A 26878-nucleotide genomic window follows, 5' to 3' on the forward strand; every position below is an offset into this window, starting at 1 on the left:
GTAACCTTCATGCTGAGGTTCAAATTTCAGAAATTTAAAATTTTGCCATCTACTAAAATTGGGTATGATAGGTAGATGTTTTTGTATTTATCTGGAATATGCTAATATTTCTCTTTTCGTAGGGATGCCTCATTTGGGAACAGTACATATAATCTAACTATTCTGGATTGTCTACAAGGAATAAAAAAGGTAACGTCACAAAATGCATTTGAAAGAGAAATCATATCCTTAGGCACATGCAGGTAAAAAGGTAAAAGGTAAAGGACCCCCTGGATGGTTAAGTCCAGTCAAAGGCGACTATGGGGTGTGGCGCTCATCTTGCTTCAGGCCGAGGGAGCTGGCATTTGTCCGCAGACAGCTTTCCGGGTCATGTGGCCAGCATAACTAAGCAGCTTCTGGTGCAGTGGAGCACCGTGACAGAAACCAGAGTGCACGGAAACACCGTTTACCTTCCCACCGCAGTGGTATCTCTTTATCTTCTTGCACTGGTGTGCTTTCAAACTGCTAGGTTGGCAGAAGCTGGGCCCTAGAGTAAGACTTGGGTCCTTCACCAGAGCTCTGAACTGCTGACGGGTGTACTATTCAGTTTTAGCAGATTTTTTTTGTAGTGCCCTATAGTGGATGCCCTCATTGGACAAAGCGACAAAGCTGCTATGTCAGCTAGCCCTGCTATATTATCAGCTGCTATATTAACCCACCCTGACATTAAATGTGGCATTCATACACATGACTGTGTAGCAGGACATGTGTCTCAGGTTTTTGCTTCCTTCCTCCCTTCCCTCCCAGCAACTCCCCAGGAAGTCAGTTTCGGGGGCGGGGGGCGTTTACATCAGAACTGTTATCCTTTTTTAGATAAAATAACTGCCGCATCACAACCACCACTGCTTGGGATGGCATGAGTGGCAGGGCTTTATATACAGTGGTGGCTCCACAACTTCCTTCAGCCCCAGTGCTCTCTTGACTTGAGTTAGGATTGCTCCCTGCATTTAAGCTTTTAATATATACCACACATTCAGCATACTTTCAGCTGTCTCTCCAAGGATAGGGCCCCAATGATTTTGATTTTTGACTGAACTATTTAATTTGTATTTGTTCTTTTGAAAATAAATTGCTAGATATTTAATTTATGTACAGTGGTACCGTGGTTTACGAACTTAATCCGTTCCGGAAGTCCGTTCTTAAACCGAAACAGTTCTCAAACCGAGGAACGCTTTCCCTAATGAGGCTTCCCGCAGCCAGTGCCCTTCCACCATTCTTAGACTGAGGTAAAGTTCGCAAACCGGGACACTCCTTCCAGTTTTGCGGAGTTCGTAAACCGAATAGTTTGTTAACAAGACTGTTCTTAAACTGAGGTACCACTGTATTAGTATCAGGAACAGAAAGTTTTCAACAATGCTATCTACAGTTCATGTAGATTAATTCCAGATCGTTTGGATAGTATGGTATGTCTTACAACCAGAAAGTATATTGCAGCTCAACAAAATTGGGAATATGGGTACAATTGATTATTCCGATTAGTGTCCTTAGAGATGCATCAAATGCATAGACACATATTTTCATTTCTTGCTTTACTATTTGAACCCCAGAGATAAATCTGTTTTACCTAATTGCTATAGTTTAAAGGTTCAGTAGCTAAGGCAAGTTATAGAGGGGATAAGGAAGACTCCTAAAAAAACCAAGAAAAATTCCTATGAAAACTGCATTCCTTTTGTCCCATATATTTGACCAGCTTGGTGCTCATTCAGATTTAAATGGTTCAAAATGTCCTTTGGATGGTAGCCTGTGAACTTGACATTTTTTGCTTTCTAGGCCTTACAGCATGGATTTATCGACTTCAAGACATTTGATGCAGATGAGTACGAGCATTATGAGGTTTGTGCGTCTTCTGAACTGAATAGTTCGCCTGAGTTTCAACATACACTTATTAAGCACACCTAGTTCTGCTTTGCAGCGAAACTTGAGCATTTCCTAAATTGTAGGTGCCACATAATTGGTGCATTGCTGCTTTCTTTCCCAGCTACCTTCCAGTTATTGATGCATTTCTTTTTGGTAAAAGAGCAAATACAAAGGAGTGAAAGGCTGCTGGGCGCCATGGCATGATCCACCTATAATGTGATTAGGGGATCTGTATTGCATGTTACTGTGCAAATGCCATCCTTTAAAAAAATGAGTTCTCAATATAAGAGAAGTGAGGGAGGTGGAGCTCCTTCTCCTCTCAATTTCTCTTGTTCACTTAGTCCAAAGAGAGAAATGTATTCTTAGGGTAGTTGACCAGTGTTAAGTGCTACTTATGTCTACCTGGTTTTTAGCTTGTGGAGTCTGAGTAATGGCTATTGCATGCCTCAAGTTTACTGCTGCGTCATTTTACTGGGCAAGTAATGTCACTTCTATTTGCCTTGCACAGTATTTTATGTGTTCTAAGTCTGAAACATTGTTGTTTGAAGAGAGTACTTGACAATGTGTATTTAGAACATGTCTGGTCAAGTTTTTCCAACAGGAAGAGTAGGTAGGTGGATTAACCAATGGATGCACTGTGAAATGCTTGCACTAATCGTTAAATATTAACTTTGGGGTTAAGTTGTTTTTAAAACCTGATGCTTCCAGAAGTAGCACCTCTTGTCCTTCAAAAAAATTAATTTTGGGTCTTTTCTATATAATCTTTTTCATTTAAAATTTGCTGCCTTCTTTTCATCTCAACTTATACAAATTGCTAAGAATGACAGTGTCACTTATTTTTAATGCTTACAGACATTTAACTTCACACTGTATCTAAGCAAACACACTGGCCAGGATCCAAAGAATTAATAATAATTATAATTATAAAACGTGTATGCCTTTCTTCAGCCGAAGATCCCAGGGCGGTTAACAACAGGAAAACAAAAAAATGAGAATACAAAAATACATAATAAAACAAAAAACAAAAGAACTGCTTAAGGTCTTACAAGAGGGGGCTTGGACACACCTAGTTGAATTCTGGAATTCTTTTTATCTCTCATGCCCTATGACACCCTCTCTTTCAAAAATAGCTTGCTATGCTGCATAGGTGCTTGCAGCTGCTAGAAAGCAAGCCTTAAAGCCACAGTGGGCTCATGAACCTAGTTCCGCATGCAGTTCCTTGGATCCTGGACCCTGCTATTCCCTGCCATTAAATCTGCCGTCTGCACCCAATTAACTATGCCTAGGCCTATTGATGACCTTGGAATTCTGTTTGTGTGTATGTAAAATAGAGGAGTGTTTTACAAAATACACAGCAGTGAACTATCACAGCCAACCCTGGCTCTGTTACAAGTATACCTGCATAGTGCGTTAAGGTTTTATTAAGTGTGCACTTTAAAAAGGAACATGGCATAATAAGAGGATGAAGCATGAAAGTGATAGTTGGCAAGAAGCTTGTATTTACCACATTTTAAAAAACAACAAAGCTAATTGGCCTTAATTTGTCTTCCCTTAAAGATTAGTTTTGAAAGTCTTAATCATGTCACAGACTTCCATTGCCGCTCTTAACTGGCGATTAGTCACTGGAGGAAAACAGATTGAGACACTTCTTTGGTCCTAGAAGAAGTGCTTTGGGCAGAATTTGAGCAAACTGACAAATCTTTCTAAGTAGATTTTGCAAGCAGGTAAATTGTACAATGTCAACATGTACAGCTCTCTCTTATGAGCAGACAACGAATGTCTTTGCAAAAGCTTTGCAGAAGAGGGTGTTGTTCGAAAACTATTGTGAAGATATATATTTTTCTAAGTCTCTGCTTTTGTTTTCACTAGCGAGTTGAAAATGGTGACTTCAACTGGATCGTCCCGGGAAAATTTTTGGCATTTAGTGGACCACATCCAAAGACCAAGATTGAAAATGGTATCTGTTTTTCCCTGTCTTTTTTGTAGAATTGTGTGTATTTTGCATGACTAGTAAATTGACCGAGATCCATCCACATGTGTGAAAAGTAGACTTTGAGACCTTGCTGTATCCACTGGAACGTTGTATGCACCCCTTTGGATAAGACCATGCTACCGGTATTTGTGGAAACAATAGTTGTGTGGCTGTGTTACAAAGCTTCAAGCATGCTTCCAAAGGGGTGATTAATGTAAGCTCATGGTCACAAGCTTTTTACAGCATCTACATGGTGCCATTAGCATCAGTATTGACCCTCCTTGTTTAACCTTTTCTGTGAAAGATCAAATGCGTTTTTTAAAAAGTCAACCTGTTGCCAGAGACTCATTTGAGTTGTTGTCTGGAAGTACCCATAAAGGTCAAATGAACATTGTTTCATTTCTGCATTTTTTTTAAAAATTATAATTATCTTTAGATGAAAATAGCTTATAAGAGGGGAAGACGATGAACCTTCCTTCTTTCATTCTTAAAACTGGCAATTTGCATGAACTATAAGTTTAATTAAAATGACCTACAAAGCTAACATCTGGGGAGAAGACAGGCACTGCCTATGAGGACTATTAAACATAAGAGTTGAAAATGAAGCTCGGACTAGCCCAGCACCTATAATACCTAGATAATGGTCTTAGATAGTTGTAAGGATTCATAAGGTTATGTTTGAACATGCTACATAAAATATGAATTCTGTATTGCCAATGAGGCAGATTCTGCGGTAGAATGATCTGCCTTCCTATGAGGTCTCTGCCAGTTGGAGTCCAGGCACACAGTGTTGCAGACTGAGGACTGAATACATACCCTATGATTCTAATCTAGAGTAAAACCCATAAGGTGGCATTATTCCCTGTTTTAGATCCTGTACTGGCTAAAATAATACTTATTTCTTTTAGACCAATATGCTAATTTTCTATTCTATTCAAAATGAATGTTTTATTCCTAAAAGCAAAAATAAAAATAAAAAAATCAAATCCAAATTCCAGTGGTTGGGCACTTTTTTTTGTAAATCATTTTCCTTTTGATGCCCGATTTAAGCACAGGGAACATCTTGCTATTAAGAATTGCCCTAGGATCTTCTTGTATCTCAGACTCTTGTATCTAGCCTTAACTTTTTCTACCTTCTTTAAACGAGCCATAGCTCTTATCAGTTTGGTAGCTACTGAACTATTAAACATATCTTCAAAAGCTATATAAAAAGAAAACTGTGGGGGGCAGCATAGAAAGGAAGAGCATGCATATTTCAATGTGTTGCTGACTTGCTGTACATACCGGTAGTTAGCTGAGGGAATTATATATTAGAGTAGAACAGCTGTAAATGTTCCACTCTAATATACAGACACCTGGAGAGTTTTGTGTTAATGCTTGTTTTAATCAAGTCATTTTCATGGTGATGAGGAAGATGCAAGAATGCTGCATTCTGGTCTACATCTAAATGAAGAAGGGGTTTTTCCACTCATGCTTCTTCTACCTTGTTGGTCGCTCAGCTTCTTGCAACGTTAGCTAATATCATTAGTTTGTTACTTGTTCACATGTCACTGTTACAGGCTTAGCAATACTGTGCAGGCTCCCAGGAATATATGATGCTTTGCTCCTCCTTGGCATTTTCTGCTTCATGAAGATAAGCCAAAGTTTGGCTTTGCATGACATCTGAGCAAAGACTTGTGGCTGTCTCCACACCAACCATGAGCTATAAACCAAGATTTGGTCATGGCTACACCTCATAGTAAGGAGAGACTGCATAAACACCAACATGCTAGGGCAACCTTGACTATGGCAACACAGCAGATTATATCTATATATCTATATCTATTTATGTATATCTATCTCCAAGGAAAGACCAAAGCAGTGAACATTTGCACAGTCTCACTAAGCTATATTTGGCTTAATGCGTTGTGCAAACTAAGGTTCTGTGACTGAAAGTTTATTGACTACAATTTTAGGCCACTCAACTTTCTATACTTGCACAGATTTTCTTAGTAACGTTTGCTTTCTTTTTACAGTATGTTGATTACATTAGTAACGTTCCTTTTTAAACAATAAGTGTTTAAAGTCTGGTGTTGTAGTTGTTGTCTGTACCACTAGGAAGTTTTTGAAGGTCGTATACAAACAGCCAGGCATTCCCGCTCTTCCTGTTACAGGCTACCCTCTCCATGCACCGGAAGCCTATTTCCCATATTTCAGGAAACACAACATAACAACTGTTATAAGACTCAACAAGAAGATTTATGAGGCAAAGCGTTTCACAGATGGTGGGTTTGACCACTACGACCTGTTCTTCATAGACGGAAGCACGCCGAGTGACAGTATATTGCAACAGTTCTTGACCATCTCTGAGGAAGCAGAAGGTGCCATAGCTGTGCATTGTAAAGGTGAGTTCTTCAAAAAAGAAAAGCAGTTCAGTGGTACTGTATTCTGGCATGAAGAGGAATAAATCATCAGGTTTGAAACTAGCATCCTCACATCTTAATTGAAAAAATGCTGCATTGGGTAAAATAGTCTAGATTACGAAAAGCTTCGACTGATTTTGAGCAGAAATTTCATAATGGCTCCTGCTGTTTTTAATGCAGACCCTATTTTATTCCACTGAGTGTTGCTGTTGCCTCTCTTTTTAGTGAAGTGTGTCTCTTCAGTATTTTTTAAAAATTATCTTGTAGACATAGAAATTACTGTTCTTATGCTGTTGGGATAGCAGTGATGAATTCCGCCATTTGTCTATGGTGTGCTGTGCTCTGCTCGACTGAAACAATTTTTATTTGGAAAGCAGGAATGTTAAAAGTATAGTGTTGCCCTTTCCTCTGAAAGCAGAGGGCAAGGTGCTTTTTTGGCTTTTGGCTTTTGTTCATTTTCTTTTAAAAAGTCAATCAGCTTCTGTTCTTGGGTCCACAACCATCCTAGAGATTCATTTTCTCCCTACTGTCTTCTGAAAGAAAAATATCAGTGCTTCTTTTGAACTAGAACAGACAGTTCCAGAACAAAACTATTTCAGTCTCGGCCTCTCAGGCTGACCAGGGTTAAAACTAATAAAAGACATTTCATAGGAGCCATGTACTATGCTAATGAAAGAACCCGGAGAGGTAACAGCATTGGACACCAATTGTTGCAGTGCTCTGTTGGGTGAAGTTTACCTTGGCTTCTTCATTGCAGCTTGTGCCTATGCGACTCTCATGATCCTGAATTCACAACCCTAAAAAACACATTCTGGATAAAAATGTTCCCCCAGGAAATCATGAACTGCTAGCTGGGGAGATGAGGATCAACTGTGTTGGTGGCTTTTTCATTAGGTGCTGAAATCCTAGTAAATCTTGCACTAAACATGTTTGGGGTGGGGTGGGGTGGGGAAAAGAGCAACTCTAATAAACCATGTATTTTTTTTAAAAAAAAATAATGCTTCAGATGGAGCTACACTGAGAATGAATCAGAAAGGTAGCAGAATAAATGCAGATTCAGTGTCACCCTGTATTGTGGCATCCTTGAGCTATGAGCAGCCGCAGCAGTGGCAGCTAATGATGTACGACAGAAATACTCCTATGTCCTGAAATCTTCACACCATGTAAATGATCTTTCACATTAAAAGGGAAGGGAGAGCTTGACCTTTTCGTGTGACGCCTCTGTGGCAAACTTCACATATAGTTTCACTTTTTGCATACACCTTCAGTTTGACTTGCGCAGCAAAGCAGTATACCTTTGTTCAGTAGATTTACCCAGAGCAGGAATAGAAAGGGCAGTGGAGGTTAAGACAGGAATTAGCAGGGCTCTGTGGGATCTAGCAGGATGTTTATACTACGATTGGATTCATGATGTTTAAAATAGACATCAGTAAGGTTCTTTTGTAAAATATTAGCACATGGTACAAGGAAACAAGTTTTTTTGAAATATCACACGTTTAGAGGAATTCGCCAGTATTCTTAAACACGTGTAGTTCTGTACCTAATATCAATTTTATGTCTCTTCCCCTCCCCTCCATGTTCTTACTGTAGCTGGGCTAGGAAGAACAGGAACACTGATAGCCTGTTATATAATGAAGCACTATAGATTCACACATTCTGAAGCCATTGCCTGGATACGAATGTGCAGGCCAGGTTCTATTATTGGACCCCAGCAGCACTTCCTTGAAGAGTAAGTATGACACCTCTGTTAATCATATAATTTGCTGTTCCACACCAGACACTTTACCCTCTCTGTAGAGCTTAGCAAGTCTGCTGCATGAATGCCAGATTATTCAGTGACTTTCTTAGAATTCTCTCGGCTGAAATTGCGAGGATGATTCCTAGTCTGTACTCTAATTTATTACAGCTCCAATTTATTGTGTTATGCAGAGTATGATGGCTATTGTAGCTTCAGGGCATGGGTTAAGAAGTTGTAAAGTAGCTTAATCCTCCTGCGTGACTTTTTGGCTGAGCATGGTGAGTCAGTATTTTGTGTGCATTTGTAATGTGATATCTTTGTTGATAACTGCAGACAGCTCAGTCGGTAGAACATGAGACTCTTAATCTCAGGGTCATGGGTTCGAGTCCCACATTGGGCAAAAGATTCATGCATTGCAGGGGGTTGGACTAGATGATCCTCATGGTCCCTTCCAACTCTACAATTCATATGAATTAAAGTATCAGGATGTACTTACAATTCTGTCGTGAATGTACGTAACTTCTTTCAAAGACGAATACTGGCTCTTTTCTCCTACCTGTTCTTGAAGAGGGAGGAAAGATCTACAATATATTTTCTGGATTCATTCAAGCCGTAGTACCCATAGAAAAACAAGCACAAGAAGTAGTAGGGCTGCCCACTTAAGATGATAGATTGGCCATCTGAGTTGTCTTATGGGATTTGTAGTTGTGATAGTGATGCATTTGGTAATGGCGCTAAATATTGTAGCTGGTCAGGGAAATGTGTCAGCAAAAGGCAAGCTTCTGATTCCATGCCACACATTCTCCATCATTGTATTTATCGCTCACACATACAGTGGTACCTTGACTTACGAATTTTTCAACAACCGAATTTTTCGACTTACGAATGGGGGTAATGCTTACGAATGTCTTGACATCCAGGGTAAAACCGCGGCGGTTTTAGATAGGGATTTTTTGACTTACGAATTTTTAGATAGGGTTGCTTCGACTTACGATTTTTTCCGTTTTCAATGCATTCCTATGGGAAATCGCATTTCCAATGGCGTTTTTCGACTCACGAATTTTTCGACTTACGAAGGTGCCTTCGGAACGGATTAAATTTGTAAGTCGAGGCACCACTGTACATGTCACATTACTCATGAAACCCACAAATGCTAAAACACACACACACACACACACACACACACACACTGCAATGCATCACCCAAGGATAAATGTTAACACGAAGCTATCTTTTCTTTAAAAAAAAAGTATTACCTCACAGAGTGTTTGTTGTGCGGGAGGATGGAGAATGTTAGCTGCTTTGAGACTCCTTAGGGTAGTGATAAAGCGGGATATCAAATCCAAACTCTTCTTCTTCTTCTTCTTCTTCTTCTTCTTCTTCTTCTTCTTCTTCTTCTTCTTCTTCTTCTTCTTCTTCTTCTTCTTCTTCTTCTTCTCCTCTGTGGTATCAGTGGCAATGAGGTTGCATTTCTGGGGGTGGCTCAGTCACCCGAAGCCCCTCTCTCACTCGCTCTAGCTTAAAGTTGAGAAACAATCTGAACTTGTCCTCTATGACGAGTCTCTTGCCCTGTTGCCCCGTACACCTGGGGTGGGACTCACCTAACTAGCTTCATCAGCTTAAGCGCTGCAGAACAACTTCTGCTTGCTCCATGGGGCTCCCTCCCTCCCCTCCCCATATACCCCCTGAAATTGGATCTGTGGGGTTCGGACAGAACAGCACGTGGAGGGAGGAGAAGGGGGGTATCATTCCATCTGGCTTGCACAGACAGCACAATTGGAAGATGTAATGGCATTGCCTCCCATTCCTAGTCTGTGTAACCTTGTTACAACGACTGATTAGCCACAAGAGGACTTTTCATTCCCTCCCCCAATTCATGGAACCTTTGACAATTATCTTAGCCTTGTCTTGAATCTGCTTCACTTGACTCATGCATATATAGGCCCCCTACATTAGCTAGGCACTCATTTGCAATATGAAGCTTAATGTGATGGTGGGGGACCCCAGGCCAAGTGTGGCCCTTCCTTGACCCTCTCTGTTTGGCCCTCTGGTCTCTTCTCTTGCACCCGGTACATTTGCCTGGCTGGAATGTGTCCTTGAACTGTGATAATTTCCCTTGCTTGCCCAGAAAGGAGGAAGGAGACTTCAGTAGTCCAACCTCCAACTTTCGCATGGCTGGAAAGTAACTTACTGTACAAAGGAAAGAGTCACATCCATTGCTTGCCCACCTTTATGTCTGGCCCCGCATATCACTGGTATGTGGCCCCAGAAGTTTGCCCATGAGGGGATGAAGCAGCCCTTTAGCTGAGAAAAGTTCACCACCAGCATTTTTATGGCCATTTCCCCTGGGAATAAGTCACTATTTACAGTCCAAAACTAATTAAGCAGAACGTGCTAGATATTGTTATGTGGTATCCAGTTATCTTACAGGATTAATCCCACCTCCGATTTATGCCTGGTTACTGAAAGGTGCAGAGCTAGGAAAGCTGAGGGCATATTGATATTAGCAAGACAAATCGTAGGCGTTTTAACATCTGAAAATGACCACATGAGCATTGGCAAATCGGCTGAGAAGGAGGTTTCAGAGTTTATCCTCTTTGCTAAAGGTCGCAAGTTTAAATGCCAGAGATGAACAAAAGTTGCTTTCCCACAGAGAGATGATTCATGGTTGGAATTTGGGCTGTTTTCAGGGAGCTTTTCTTTTATAAAAGAAAGTTCAGTTTTTTAATGCTTTAACGCAAATAACTATCTAGAACAAACATCATAAAACAACAGTGAATGATGCAAAGGAACTTGAACAGTGCAGTCTTTATTCTTTTAGATTGTGTTTTTCAGTTGCCCTACCCAAAATACTCCAAGCGTTCCTTCTGGGCAGTTAGCCTCCTAACAAATAAATGCTGGGAAATCATTGTAAACAGTTGTTCAAGTGCACTTTGCAATGTATGAATAAGATAATCTAAAGGAGAAACAAAAGGTTCTTCAATATATTCCTCAATATAACATATATTTCAACTCTTCATCTTTATTTATATGTGACACAGATTCCCAGCATGTTATTTCAAGAGTTAATGGCTTTCATCATCAGCAGTATAATCTCAGATCACACTTAATTATACTGGATATCAACTTCCTCACTCTAAGCAGAAATACTCCCCCCGCCCCATCTTTCTAATCCTGACCTATTCACCAGTTATGTAACCTCCCTGTGGGAGCTTTTCTCTGAGTCAAAGTTTGTGGATAATGCTATTTCTTTTGGCTCACTTCCAGAGTTGTCACACTACGTTCTACTAAGCAAAACTGCAGAGGAAAAAATTTCTTGTGGAGGAAATCAGTAAAATTTAGCATAGCAAAGTTGGGGGGGGGGACAACAGCAACACACAGCTACATTATTTTTCATAAATGAAGGGAAAGGCAATGATCACACAAAGTATCTACTTTTTTTTAGATGCATCTTGTTTATATGTGCATCAGTTTACCATATTTATATTTTCATCAGTTCATTTCATGAAAACATTTAAAAGGTTTTTTTAAACAAACTTTTAATGACACAACAAATTTTATTTTATTTTTTACAATTTTGTAATGCAGTACAGTCATACCTCATGTTACGTCTGCTTCAGGATGCATCTTTTCAGGTTACGGATGCGTCGAAGCGCTAAATCGCGCTTTGCTCATGCGCAGAAGCGCCAAATTGCATCATGCGCGTGTACTGACGTGACACTCTAGGATGTGGCCTTTTCATGTTGCGAACGGGCCTCTGGAACGGATCCCGTTCGCAACCAGAGGTACCACTGTATATTACAGTTAATTTTTTTCTCGTTATGATAAACTTTCCCAATCAAATGCCTGAAGAAGCAAGAACATCCAAAAGAGACTTCCAGATAAAATTATTTAAAATACAGTTGTGTATACTATAATGAATGATTTCCAATGCTACAGTATGTGTAACCAAGTTGAAAGTCCTATTTCCTGGGCAGGGGTCACCTTTTAGTGTTGGTAAGCTTTTAGTGCACTTTTGTGGGGCTCCCCTTAGAGATGCTCCAGGAGCTTCAGCTAGTGCAAAATACAGAGAGTAGGTTTCTGGGAGTAGATTCAGCCTGCAGGGATCGTATTACACCAATCTTGAAAGATTTTGCATTGGCTGCCAGTTTGCTACTGAGCCCCATATACAACTTGGGACCTAAATATTTAAAAGGAGTGTGTCCTTTGATACTGACCTGCTGCAACCCACTCACTGCTGCTGTGGGGCAATCTGGGAAAGGGCCTTCTCTGTGGTGGCTCCTTGACTATGGATTGCTGTGCCTTCTGAAATATGGCTGGCACTGCCTCTTAGGAGTTGGTCATGCCAACTGAAGACTTTGTAGGATATTGTCATTGCCTATAACCAAATTGGCTCTGATGATGTTCTTACCTGCCACTGTTTTATGATACTGTGGTTGTTATTTGTGTTTTTAGTTTATTTTACTGTACTCCACCCTGGGGTTGCTGTGCAAAGAAGTCTTAACATATATTTTAAAATAAATAGTTGTTTATACTGTGACTTTGACGTGCATTTTGCTGGTACTAATTTTGCCCTTTTCCCACTGTTAAATAGAAAGCAGTCAATGTTGTGGCTCCAAGGTGACCTCTTCCGATCCAAACAGAAACCAAGATTAGTAGAAGAAGACACCATGAGCAGAATTCTGTCCGGCTTGGATGACATTTCCATCAGTGGGACTTTGAATAAAATAGAAAGTAATTTGGATAAATATGTAGAGGTAAAATTTCACTGGAATTATCTCCTTAATATCCCAAGTAGAAAAGCTGCAATGGAGTAGTTTTTGAAATATAATAATGCTCGATGTACGTCTTTTATCCATCTATCTCACTCTTGTGTGTTCAAAGCACTTCCTAGGTTCTCAAGTAACTTCATATATTTTACTCCTGTAAAAAGTGTTCAATATTATTATTGCTATAGTACACCGGGGTGGGTGTGCGTGTGCGTGTGCAAGAAGACTGAGAGAGAGCATGCCTAAGACTACCTAGTAAGTTTTTAGAATAGATGAACCTCATCAGTGTACTGCTGACAATTAACCCCCAATCCCTAATTGACCTCTCCAGTGCCTTTATATTGAAATTAAATAGTTTAGGAGACAACACAGTTTCCTGGGGACCCTATCAGCACAAGCGTCATGGGTCCAAGCAGTCTTCCCCCCTAAACTATTTCCTGGAGCAGGCCCCTAGCTATTATGTTACCCCATGATATATATGCTAAGGATTACAGCCAACAAAGTTCTACTCAGAGGAGGCTCATTGGTATTAACAGACCCAAGCTATTTCAACAGGTCTCCTCTATGACAAACATTAGATACCACCTTCAGTGCCCTCACATTATATTCTGGTCTGTTTTCCTGGTTTGCTCACTGACAGTAAGTTCAGGTTTCCACGCTCAGTCATAACTGGAATACAAGCCAAGATGTTCAATGTGAAGCCAGCGTGGAAGAGTGCTTGGCCCCAGCTTGGGAACTACAATTTATGAAGTCAGGAACGATTGTCCAAATGTGTTTCAGTGTTAGCACAAGCACATTGATTGGCATGCAGGTTAATTGTAAGCTAATTGGTTTTTTTCCTCCAACCTTGGTTGTGTTAACTGATGTGATGGCACTACATTGTGCTTTTGGCCTTTGTCCATCTTGAACCTGGAACAGGATAAATCCAAAGTTACCCAAGGGCAGGTGTAGCTTTGCTTTTATAATTTGAGCTAGAGCAGGCATAGGCAAACTCGGCCCTCCAGATATTTTGGGACTACAACTCCCATGATCCCTAGCTAACAGGACTAGTGGTCAGGGGTGATGGGAATTGTAGTCCCAAAACAGCTGGAGAGCTGAGTTTGCCTATGCCTGAGCTAGAGTATCTCCTCTTGAACCACTGGTCATCAACTTTTAAATTCCAACCTGCTAGATAGGACGCACTCAGCTCCTTATTATTAGTGTGTGTGAAATATCTCTGTTGTGGAAAGCGCACCCTGGGAGGGGGTTTGTGGGAATTGGCAACTTGAGCCTGTGGCTTATCTGTGCAGTTGATGATGGGCCCAAAACAATATGGCACAAGAAGGAAAGGTATATTGCCTTCAAAGGGCTGGGCCCCAGGTAAAGCAAAACAAACCAAAAACCCACGATCCTGTTTTGAATCTCCTTAATTTTGTTGAATTGGGCCTATTTTCCAGAATGAATCAGAAGACACTTCAGAGCAGGAAATCAAGAATGGCATGACGCAGGGGGACCAACTTCGTGCCTTAAAACTTCGGAGGCAGCCACGTTCAGCTACAACGGGAACTCTTAGGTGACCCATTCACAGTTCTCGTGTTTGGGGAGCTATGTAGATTAGCAGGTGGTATTCCACCGATACTTTAAAACACCTAATTTCACGGGTCCAGCATTAAAAGATTTGTTACTTTGGACAATAATGCCTATCTAGGGTTTGACAACAACGTTCCAGGGACGTGGGGCAAGAGGCTGGGGGCAGCTCTTTGTCTAAAGATGTTAGTTTTAATGGGAAAAGAGGCTTAAAAGATTTCATAGAAGTCAGATTCTGAGTTAGTTTCATGATGAATGTGGCCCACCCACATTCTTACTCTGCAGCATCTCTCTAGGATTCAGGAAGAGGCGTCTAATCACCTGCTACCTGATCCTTTTGTTTTTACTTGAGATGCCAGGGACTGAACCTCAGACCTTGCCCACGAAAGGCTGTGTCTTCCTTCTGAATGTGGCTTTCTGTGCCTTAAGACTGTTGAAGGAGGCCCTGCTTTGGCTGGTCACTATCTGAGGGGCACAGCATGTGGGCATGAGATTGAGGGCTTTCTTAGCACGCACACACGCCCTGTTGAGCTCTTTCCTCAGGGACATTAGGCAAGATCCCAATCTTCCTGAGCATGGGTATAATGTTTGTTTTTCCTTTCCTTTCCTTTTTGGGAATCAGTTTCCAGATTGGGAGAGAAATGTGGTGAACAGCCTGGTACTTTGTATATTATTAAACTCCTATTTCATCAATATGTAGTATTCTTGTTGGTTCTTTAATTAGATTGTTATACTGTATATATTTTAAGGATTTTAGGTGTGGCTGTATAGTGGGAATACTTTTGATTTAAAATGCCATTGATTTTTCTAGGCTTGAAGATACGAAACTGCATGCCAGATCCAGATCCCAGCCTTTCAGGTAACTTATTTCCATAGTTTACAGAGAAGCAATTTGGATTATATTTTCACTGACTTTTTGGCAGATCTTGAAACGTCCTGTTTCCCTTTCACCCTCTCACTTAATACCGATTGTCCCTGTAAGTTGTGTGTGTTAGAGCCGCTTCTCATATCACAAATCTTGTTCAGAGAACTGTTGTTGGAATTCGCTCCCATTACTAGCCCTTTGCAGTGGGACATATTTTATACCTACTTCTCCCTGTGAGCCTGCCGTGGGTATGTTAAATGTCGGGAATGTCGCTTAGCCATTCTTGTGTCTGATTCACAAGTAAATATGTATATAAACCTTTCATTCTCTACACTGAAAGTGACTTTGAGCATCATTCCAGCAAGCAAAATGCGTATTCAGAAAGTTGCCCTGACTCATCTGCTTAATGGCTTTAAATGCATTCCTCCACACACAGATAAGTGTGGACTTCTGAATGTGAGTCTTTGCAGTGATGTGGTAATTGAAACCAAATCTGTAAAGCAGGGTTCGCTAATCTGTGGCCCTCCACTTATTATTGGAATACAATTCCCATTATCCCTGATCCCTGGCCATGCTGGCTGGGGCTGGTGGCTGGGAGTTGGGAATGCAGCAACATCTGGAGTGCCAGAGGTTTCCCACCCCAGCTCTGAAGCCTACTCCATGCATTGTAACATATTCACTTGAGTGGCTCTTCATGAGTCAGGTTATCTCTGTGAGTAGTTGGATAACAAAAAAAACCAACATCCTGAAAATTAGGGATGGGGTTGAATTTCCATGGATGCATGCTACATGAATTCTCTGTGTGCCTCTTCATCAAAAAAAAATTATTTTTGGTTTATTTCTTTATAGAAATATTTTATACTCACCCCCCCCCCTTTTCAATTCAACAAAAGCACTGGGGGAAATTACAATTTTGCATAAAAAATTGAAACAATACAGCTTTTTTTTAAAAAATGTGAAAGCACAGCGGAAACTCAAGTGAATAACAGCAAGTACCTCCTTTTTTCTGGCTCTGAAAAGAGCACAAGAGCAAGCCAGACTTCTCTAGGAAGATAGTAGGTAAGAACCAGCAATCTGCCTAAGTTAACATCTTGGCAGCTTCATTCTGTGAAACTCCTCTGTTGTTGCCAAGCCATCTTAAAGGCAGCCTCATGGAGAGCTCATTACCACTCTTATCATTTTGATGTCATGACTTGCTGGTCACACAAAGCTGGTAAAATTCATTTCTGGTCACTGTTGCCACCCGGACATCCAAAAAAGCACAGCATCTAAGAGTACATCCAGACTGGGGACCTGAGTCTTCAGGGCACAGCATTTTGCATGGATTGGTCCATATAACAGTCTTCAGTGTTTCCATCTCACTAGGCTAGTTTGTTTGTTTGCTGAGCATCGCTAACCTCAGACAACTAGAGTGGTGTTTCCACTGCCTCCCTGGGATTTGATGGAACTCTGGGAGAAGATAATCTGCATCTTATCAATATACCGGTGTCGCTATATCCCAGATCCCCAGATGACTTCCCCAGTGGTTTCAATCCTACCAATAGGTAGCCTAAGTATTAAGCTTGCATTTCTCAAAATGTTAGTTTAAGCGAGATGCTTCTGTCTGAACGATGAAAACATACTTTTGTTGTTGTTCTTCTTTTTCTTCTTTCAGATTGAATACTGCACCTATATCTCAGGGATCTGTATCTCCTTTGAAGTCCTCCAAAGTGGCGGTTGCTACATCACCTTCAGCGAAGAGAATAAGCAGAAGTTCTCTGTCCTCCTCAAGCCCAAGTTTTAAAAGGTATGCCTTACTCTATTCTATCTTTTCCTTTGGGGAGTGGGGAGATATAAAGGAAGGGCAATATCAAGTTTTGGGGGGTGGGATGGGGAATGGATCTCAGTTTCATAGATTCGCATCTTGGTCTTTGTGATTGGACTCCTGATCGTGGTAAATTAGTTTGATAGTCTGGGTAAGTGGCCTTGAGTACTAATGCAAATGTGATACTGTGATACTGAGAGGGCCCTGTATTAAAATATCCACATGCAGGGGTTTCTGCAGAGTTTCCCCCCAGAAGCACTTTTCAGCTGTTTATAGAACCAAGAAATAGATAAATGGCAAATGAGTCAGCTAGGAGCCTGGAGATTCCAAATATCCATGGTCATCTCTTACGCATGGCTTTGGGGGTGGTCTTCACTTACAATTCCAGGCTTTTTGATGGTTGCTTCATCGTTTGCCTTACGGGAGAGAATGAAGCTGTGCATCGCCATCACTTAATTTTGTGACAATGGTTCTTTTGTTGTTTCCTCCCCCTTAGTACCTTTTGTAAATGTGCCTCGCATTAACCATCACATTATGTACATTTTGTGTATGTGTGTGCGTGTGTTTTTACCCCGCATGTGTTTTCCGTTCAGCACTTCCATAAACTCCAGGCTAGCCAGTTCTCTAGGGAACCTGTATGCCGCTTCAGATGATGCCGAGAGCAAACTGACATCATCGTCCTCTAGGACAGGTTATTCTGTAAACCAAATCTGCAGTCACTTGAATGGCAGCGCACACCTGCCTGCCAGAAATTACCATGAGCAGAACAACAACATGTACAACAGGAGCGGCAGTAGCGCTACCAACCTCAACAGCTATGCCAATTCTCCCAGCGTCCTGACAGACGAGTACAGCACCTACAGATCCTTTATGGGGCTCGCTGCTTCTCCAGCAAGATACCTGAGTCGCTCAATTCCTGTAAGTTCACAGCCAAAGCAGCCCTCCCAGGAACCTGACAGAATCTCCCTTAACCCTGAGCTCTCTCTCTCTCAAAAGGGTTTCTAACCATTCTAGATCTCCGTTTCTGGTCTTTTTTCCTACCTAAGACTTGCAGATCTTTTCAGCTTTGCCATTTCCTCTAAACCAAACCGATAAGCTGCTCTTCTGCTTTTTCAGCGTTTGCTCTAAAAAGCAGATTCTTTTAACTCTCTAACATCTTCCACGAGCATATCATTCTTGCATTAATCTATCCATTTCAAATCATTCATAGTAAAACGCTGAAAACCTGAACCTCACCTGACAGTGTGAGGTCTTCCTGAGTCATTAGACGTATTTAAAGGTAGCATAAACATAGTTAAATAGGGCATAGCATTCTCAGCATTATAAAAGAATCAGTCCAATTTGTAAAACAATGTAATGGACCAAAACAATGGAAGTCTTTTACTTGCCCTAAAAGCAAGCTTCCATGCTTTTGTATCTTCTACAACTTTTCTTCTTTATGGTGCCTTTTCCTACGTGTGAATGAAATGCGCAGATAACTTAAGTGCATACTATTAATGTATAGCAGGGGTGGCCAACTTCCAGGAGACTGCGATCTACTCGCAGAGTTATAAACTGGAGGCGATCTACCCCCGTTTTAATGGGGTTCAGGTCAAAGTTGTTGAGCTTTTTCAGAGAGGGGTACAGGGTAAGAACTTCAGGGGCAAGGGGATTACTCACTCACCAAAATATCGCTGCAGAAACTCCGCTCTTCGTTCCACAGAACAGGATAAAATGCAGGGAGGGGAGAGGGGACGGGGGCGGGTGTTCTTAGACAAAAGCAAAGGAAAAGGAGCCTGCGATTGACTGCAGCCTCCCGGGGATCAACCACTGGATCCCGATCGACCTGTTGGACATCCCTGATGTATAGTATATGTTTTTTTACATTCCCTAATCTTCCTCAATTTGTACATGCTGCATTAAAAAAAACCAACCCATTATTTAACCCCCTTGGCCTCTTTCAATACTGTTGAATGATCCAGCACAGCAGTGCTCAGGATCAGACTGTATAATTATTGCAACTATTAGTGAATACTGCAGTCACTGAAGCCAAAACCAGCATCCCTGCAGCTACTTTGATTGGCATGAGTTATCTGTCATAAAGGTCATTTGAGGTTAGTATGGAAGCCTGCTTCCCAAAACTGGGAATTGGGTTTCTTCATATTAATTTGTTCCTGAAAATTTGTGATCATGCTCTTGAGAGCATCTAGCATCTTGCTTCACTTGGGGATAATATTGTAATCCCAGAAGTTTATTGCAAGAAGTGTCTGTGGCAGTTGCCATTTTTTATATATATATAAAAGGTGCATTTGTTTTTACATCGAGTTTCTTGTATCAAAACGTTGTATAAAACACCATAAAATAGCAGCAGTTTTAAGAAGGAAGGCACCATGGCTGAAGCAGACCATTTCTCAGCGCTTTTTCCTGGTATATACTACCTTAAGTTGCAGGTGTTCTAAATTACATTTTGGAATATTATTCTGTAGCAGAGGCTTGCGGTAAATCTCCTGAATGTTTGAGTTTGGTAGAAAGGTGGAAGGGGAAATATCATCCTTTTGTGCAAAGGATGAGAGCTGATATATAAATGTCAGTGAGCTTTAACAAACAAGAATGGATCAGACAACTAGTTTGTCACAGTTCACTTACAGTATGATTCCCATGAGTAATGGTGCGCAAGGAGATCTAGTGGGGCCTCTATACCTGCCATGTTAATGAAAAACAATACAGTTGTGGCTACTCAAAATCATAGTAGCCCTGTTAGGTACATTCATCCTCCACTCTCTGTCTGCCACTAAGTCCAGATCGAGACAAAAGAAAGTTAAGAATTGGATGGGGAGGGGGAAGAGATAGGTCTGAATTGGGCTGCAGGCCATACTGAATGCATTTGATATTAAATTGGGCTATAGGCCATACATACTGCATTTGAAATACTTCATGACAGCTCTTGGCTTTTATATATCTTGCTCAGAAACATCTTTTGTTTAATGCAAATTGATTATATAGTTGGGAATGTCTCTTAATAGCCCTTCCCTTTAGTTGCACAGGAGGCTATAATAGGTAGATTACATTTCATATTGGGGGATCTGCTTAGATTAGTTCTGACTCTACATAGCAGCCTACTTGATAGCATGAAAGCCACACACTTTAGGGCCTGCACCTTTTGGCAAGAAAGTAAAAAACAAATGTATTGTGTCAAAACGTTGCTCTTAATCATAAGTGCCTTGCTATACTTCTAATCAACGTCACTTAGACTTGGAAATAGCAAGGTTGTTTGGGGGGAAAGTGTAGATGCAACAAATGCACTGCCAACAATTGAGTCCTCCTGAGGTCTGTATACTTTTTTGCTCCCTTCATCTGAGTAAAAGCTGGCTTAGCTCTTCCTTATGAAAGCCTCTGAAAAATCTCAAAAGCATATACAGTAGAACCTCGGGTTATGGCGGGGATCTGTTCCGGAGGCCCCGCCGCAACCCAAAAAGCAACACAACCCAAAGCGCCATGTCTGCGCATGCGCAAACGGTCCGAACCCAGAAGTAACCCGTTCCGGTACTTCCGGGTTTGCGCTTGTCTCAAGCCAAGGGTGACATAAGCCAGAGGCAACGTAACCCGAGGCTCCACTGTAGAAAGTTTTGTTTTGTTTTGTTATAGCTACAAAGAAGATAAGGAAGGCAAGATGGGTGCTTTGAGTTCCAAAATAGGAAAATCTTCCCCAATACGGAGGCTACAAAGCAAAACTTTGACATTTTAATTTTTCACTACTTGTGCCGTATTCAGAAATTTACACCTTGGGTGTATTGCTATGTTCGCTTTTTCTTCTGTCAAATGGGCAGAGACTGGCTCCAGCGCTGAGAATACGCAGCACAAGTCAGGGCTGGTTCAAACATTCAGTGTCTGCACATTTTCTTCACATGGTTATTTACATGGGTACAGCACACAGCCTGCCAGCACCCATTTCCGTGAACACAGATACGGCTTTCTTTCCACCAGTGGCTTTGATTACGGTACTACTGAACAATGGGGACCTTTGGACCATTATAAACCTGTGGAGGCTTGCATACAGCTTTCTCCCTGCTTAGATGTCTTAGTAGTTACTCCTGCAATTGAACGAGGTCTTTTTGGTGTTATCTGTCTTAGCTGGCATGTGGCTGGAAGGGTTTCTTCTAACATATTATTTACCTGGAGGTAAGTCCCATTGACTTCACTGGAGCTTACTGCCAGGTAAGTGAGCTTAGGTTTGGGAAGAACAATGAGCAGTGTCGTGGATAATACTTGTGCCAGCTGCAAGAATGAACAGGGTTTCAAAAGTTGTCCTTTGAAATCCACTTTCTCTTCTCAGAGTTCACAGGGCTTTGTTAATACAAATACCGGCATGCAATATACACTAACTACGGAATGCAGTTTTATGGCTTGCTCTTAACTCTGCTAACTTTCTCCCCCATCCATCTTTGCTGCTTGCAGTACTATTGATACCCATTTGTACTTCCTCCTGCTCCTTCCCCTTCTCAAAGACGTATGTCTAAAATGTTGCATTGTGCTTTAAAGTGTGCTGCTATTTCACACAAGTTAGCCATGCTACAGTCAGTTCCTGAACAAAGTTAAAACCTGAAGGGCGTTTTTTCATTGTTGAAGCTAAAGTGAATGCAATTAAACTACAATGACTGTAATTTCATCTTTCCACTTTCTTTACGAAGATACATTTTTAGAGGTGATTAAGACTGCATCTTTTGTTTTAAAGCACTTAATGCAAAAGGCAGTGAGAATTCTTAATTGGTAGCAACAATGAAAACGTGGAGTTGGTTTCTGAAGAAACGTCAGCGGCCAAAAAGAATGAAAGAAAAGAAAAACAACACATTTCTATTCTTCATAATTTAACATTCATCTTTAATTACCATAACACAAAAGAAGTTTGTTATAGTAGTTCCATTGGTTTTTGTGGGACACACTATACATTACACGAAAAAGAGTCCTTATTTAAAAGACCCTATTAGCTGAAGTGCTTTCCCAGCCCAATCTTACTGTTAATTTCTGCTGTCTCTGCATGGCTGCAGCCGATACAAAACCACATCAAAATTAGCAGTCCTCAAGGAAGAATGTCCCTTGTGTGTCTGCGTGAGTCTCTCTTCTGGGGTCGCCTCCTTCCTGATAGAAAGGAGGAAAGGCCAGATCAGAGACTCTTGCAGAAACACCAGGAAGTAGATTCCTCTGAGGGTGGGTAATTCTTCCTCTTTCATACTCCAAACACTCAGTGTTTCCCAAACTTGGATACCCAGCTGTTACTGAACTACAGTTCCCATCATCTCTGACCACTGGTCCCACTAACTAGGGATGATCTGATTTGTAGTCCAAAAACAGGTGGAGACCCAAGTTTGGGAAACACTGCTCTAAATGTAAACTTGCCTGGTTGTAAAGGCCCGAGCGTGCCTCCCATTTTAAATGGGGGTGTGCCTCAGTAGCACACATTTGGGAAACCTGATTTTACCACTTCGCTTTTACTCCTCCATTGTACTGGATTTCTCATAGTGCGAGTGTATTAACTTTGCTTCCTGGCCATATCCTGGATCTCTCTAGTCAGTTTTTTAAAAAAATAATAATAATAATCATAATGACAAGCTTGTTTGATATGGAAAAGTTGATTGTTAATTGAACCTCACTGTGTCTCCTAAATGAATCTTAACACTAGTTTTTGTTTCTCACCTGCACAGTCCCTTCAGTCTGAATATGTTCAGTACTAAAGCCTTGTTGCTTCGGTGAAAGCTGGACAATTCTTAAAATTCGGTTCTCTTCAAGAGGAACAATGTTGAGGGGAAAACAACCAGCCCAAGGGGACAAGACCTCTTCACACATGATTAGCGCTAAAGACACCAAAATCTCTGAATTGCCTAGAGACTTCAGTTAGTGACTACTACGAATGCACTGAAGTTAAAACTTACGACTAGTACATTTTTGTGTATAGATGCAAGATTTTAAAATTGAGAATATTTCTAATGGATTTTAGCAATATATTTGTAATTATGGTTCTCGATAACAGTGTTATTATAATGTGTGTATATAAGTATATATATAAATATATATATATTGAGTAAAATATTTTGTGTGTGTATATAAATATCTATAAATTGTGTAAACATAGGCTATATTTTGATTTAAGCTTCACTTTTTTAATCCCTCCAAAACTGTGTGTATTTTTAAATGTCTTGTTTTGCATTTCAAACATTAGCCAGCACCCAGAGGAAGCAATGGGTGAAAACCACTGTTGTGCGCACCTGGAGGGGAATGGGTTTGCTGATAAATGGCAGCCCCACCTCAACCTTGTGGGTTGCTGCATCTCAGAGGGCCCTTCAACTTCTGCAGTATGTAACAAGGTGTCAGAAGAGGGGAACTAAAAAATCTATGTGCCTATTTGGAAGCCTCCTGTTCATATCTCTTGAACCTGGCCGTTAAGAACAGAGCTGCTTGCTGATTTTATTTTCATGCACTGTGGCTACAGTATTATAAATAATTTTTACTAGTGGGAAGAAAGTTAATATCAGCCTCATTGCTTTGGCTTTGAAAATGCTAATGTTTGAAATGGACATTTTTCAAAGGGATATAGAATGCCTATGAAGCAGGCCTGTTCTAGCATCCTTAATTAAGTGTCTTTTCCATGGAAAGGGAAAGTAATTTTTAAATAAATAAATAAATAGTATGTTACCTTGTTAACATTTTCAGCCCAATAATTTGTTCTGCAAAGATGTTCTGTTCTTTAGAGCCTTGCCTTTCTGTATATTCCTTTTCTGTATAATTCAGTTCTAGAAACTGTACTGTATCAGAATGCGAAGCCAGGATGAAATATCCATCTGTGTATAGTGAGCAAAGAGTTTGTGCATAGCATGGAAGACACGTACTGTCTGAATTTGTAATAGTTGCAAAGATTTTGTTGCTGCATATTTAGACATGGAGGCAGGAGTTGCACATTTCCACTATGGATTGCAGATGCACTGTTAAAACTATGCCCCTCTTTGTGTTTTTCTCCTTCCATGTTCAGCCATGCTGTCCTACTTATTATACCGGTAAATGATGTTGCTTTTTGCCGATGTCTCTTTCCAAGTTCAATTTAATCACGGAACCATTTCAAACAATGCTATTGTAGGGCTTCACCATCACCCTTCAAAAATAGTTCTGGAATAACTGCACTTCCGATATTTCCCGTCTGCAGTATTGTCAGTGTCGCTCAGAGTGCAATAATTGTGAAAGTGAAATGGTAACGTTCATTTCACTTACAATTCATATTATGTGAAGAGGAAACCTCTGCACTCCTTGGTCATGTTCGAACAATCACATCTCAGCTTAGTTGGCCAAGATAAGAACAAAACTTTTGCATTCATATGCAGCCCCATTGCTCATCTCTCACAGTGCAAACAATCAAACCCAGAAACCTCTAAGCATAATTTCTTTTTTCAGCCAAACCAGAAAACTTATGAGCAATAGTTTCAGAAGAAATTGGGATACTGTATTAAATCGAGGTTTGAAGTTGATTTAATTTCCCGACTTGTTGCAAAGCTGGTAACTATAGTTTTCCAGTTCTCTTATTTAATCCAAGATATGGTTTTCTAAACCAGGCCACTGCCCCAGGAATGTATTTTTTGTCATATCAAGGAAAGATAATTACTGATGAGTTTTTAAAAAATAAATCATTATTTTGAAGGGAAATAGTCCTAATTATGATGGATAAATTCTGCTTGACTGAAGCTGGTTTAATCACTGAATTCAATATTTTTATCATATGTACATAAAATGTACTGTATATGAGTAAGCGATAGGCAGATTCTAAGGTAATTCTACCTCTATAAAGTTTGACATGTATTTTGTTACTAGCTTAGTTACTAGAAAGATGTACTATTTTTGCAATGTAGAAATAATAAACGCTAATAGATAATAAAAGTAAAAACTATGCACAACTTAATTTCTTTGTTTTAATCAGGTGCTGGTACACCCAATACTTCAGTTTTGTAAAATGTATTTTGAGGACCCCCCTAGAATCCAAAACCACCTCCTCTCAAATTCAAGCCTTCCTTCACATTGGCTGTTAATGTGGATTCTTTTGCTCTTGCAGCTACCCACTCCTCTCGCTTCTCTGTTCTTGAATGCTAGCCTTTCTTGTTCTGGTGCCAACCTTGTCTTAGAGAGAGCTTCATCAAGGACCCCTTTCAGTCTTCCTGTTCCTGGTCTTGCAATTGAGGCCAGCCTTATTTCTTCCCAACCACGGCCAACATCTCTCCTAAGGCATTAGCATTTGTTTTAAACCATCCTCTCAATTTTGCTGTGCTAAAAAAAAAAACATGTCAGCATCACATACAAAGGTGTCCCCTTGCTCTGTTAGCTGGAAGGTGTTCGACAGACCTACCAGGAGCCTAACCAGGAGCAAGTAGAGCGTGTTTCTTCATAGAGAATAGGAAAACCCTGTATAAGCAGAGCCTGGGGAGTAGCTATTTGGCCTGAAATTAATCAAGAAATGTTAAGAATACACATTTCCACTTCCACTTTTTACTGCTGAATCAGAGCAGACATCAATCAGGACAAAAGCAACTTTTTTGTAGTGTAGATCTGTATATGCACGTTTATATGGAATTCCCAAACAATGCTCTCCCATTTCAGTCTGCTCATAGCAGCCCAGTTCGCATGACAGTATATGGCAAGCCATATTATGGCTTACCACAACGGTATGGGTACCCAGAAAGCGGCTTGAAGCCTCTGCTGCTTCTGCTCGGTCCTTTTTGCTTTCTCAACATACTGAGTTGTGTGGGTGTAGATATTCTCCTAAAATTTTCTAGTGAAAATTAAAGTCCCATTTTTTTCCTCCCCTGTAAAACATTTTATACCACTAAAATGATTTCTCGTCTGACCTTTTTCTGCCGTTTAGCGCTATTCCTGTTTCTAATAAAAGGATGCCACTTTTCTGGAAAGAGGTCGCTGTAATGTCAATCCTTCCCTAGATGTTTTATTACAAGCCATTTCATGAACAGTCAGGCCAAGTTCTTCTCGAATTACCTTTTCAGAGCAAATTCATCCAGGCTTTGGGAAGGAGGCCAGAAGACTCTCAGACCCTGTCCAAGCCTTCATACCTCCTTCCCAGGAGGAAGGTAGCGTGAGGGCTGGGGGCAGTGTCAAATGCTGCAGAGAGCTGCCCAAAAAGGCCTGGGGGGGCTGCATGTTGGACCATCTAGATCAGGCATCCCCAAACTGTGGCCCTCCAGATGTTTTGGCCTACAACTCCCATGGTCCCTAGCTAACAGGACTACCGGGGTAGTGGTCGGGGAAGATGGGAACTGTAGTCCAAAACATCTGGAGGGCCGAAGTTTGGGGATGCCTGATCTAGATTTAGGAGTTTCAAACTTTGGGTTTAAGATGTTTTCCCCTAGGTGGTCAGCTGGCAGCATAGATGCCATAAATGGCACACAGATCACAAGTTCCTTGTGACATAATGCAGCAAGAAGCTGGAGAAACTATGGTTTGTGGTCTGGCGCTGGGTTGCTCCCTTGTTTGTGGTGTGATTTCCGCTTCAATCTGCTAAGGCATGTGAGGCTGTACATACAACTGCAGTATGTGCTGGAGTGGCATGACACTGTTTTTATGCTGTATACTGCCCTGCGATCCTCAGAGGAAGGGCAGTATGTAAATTTAATATCATAATAATGCCATTTCCACCACCCCCTCAATAAAAAACAATCGCCTAATGCACACTTCCAGAATGCACAGGCAGCTGCAGACAGACCACTGATACATATATCTCAGCATTGTCCATACTGACTGACAGCAGCTCATCTGGATTTAAGACGGGACATTCCCAGCCCTGCACGGAAACGCTGGGTATTGATGCTGGGACCTTCTGCACGAAAAGCAGGTGCCACAGC

General features: G+C 40.9%; 1 protein-coding gene across 4 annotated transcripts in view; it reads left to right on the forward strand.

The window, feature by feature from the left end:
* Positions 1-24925, forward strand: part of CDC14A (cell division cycle 14A) — a 56172-nt gene extending 31247 nt beyond the window's left edge. For 2 of the 4 annotated variants that reach the window (XM_035121739.3, XM_035121740.3), the window contains exons 6-16: positions 123-189; positions 1810-1872; positions 3766-3853; positions 6022-6252; positions 7861-7999; positions 12603-12765; positions 14214-14329; positions 15155-15202; positions 16863-16994; positions 17606-17930; positions 22691-24925. In XM_035121739.3, the coding sequence (XP_034977630.3) occupies positions 123-189; positions 1810-1872; positions 3766-3853; positions 6022-6252; positions 7861-7999; positions 12603-12765; positions 14214-14329; positions 15155-15202; positions 16863-16994; positions 17606-17930; positions 22691-22720 (1402 nt within the window). In that variant the 3' untranslated portion in view covers positions 22721-24925. Of the gene's footprint in view, positions 1-122; positions 190-1809; positions 1873-3765; positions 3854-6021; positions 6253-7860; positions 8000-12602; positions 12766-14213; positions 14330-15154; positions 15203-16862; positions 16995-17605; positions 18107-22690 lie in introns of those variants that run through there. The other 2 variants (XM_035121741.3, XM_088673785.1) reach the window with 2 other exon arrangements.
* Positions 24926-26878: the final 1953 nt, after the last annotated feature.

Source organism: Zootoca vivipara, chromosome 7 (assembly GCF_965207765.1).
Source record: "Zootoca vivipara chromosome 7, rZooViv2.hap1.1, whole genome shotgun sequence".
Classification (NCBI taxonomy): Eukaryota; Metazoa; Chordata; class Lepidosauria; order Squamata; family Lacertidae; genus Zootoca; species Zootoca vivipara.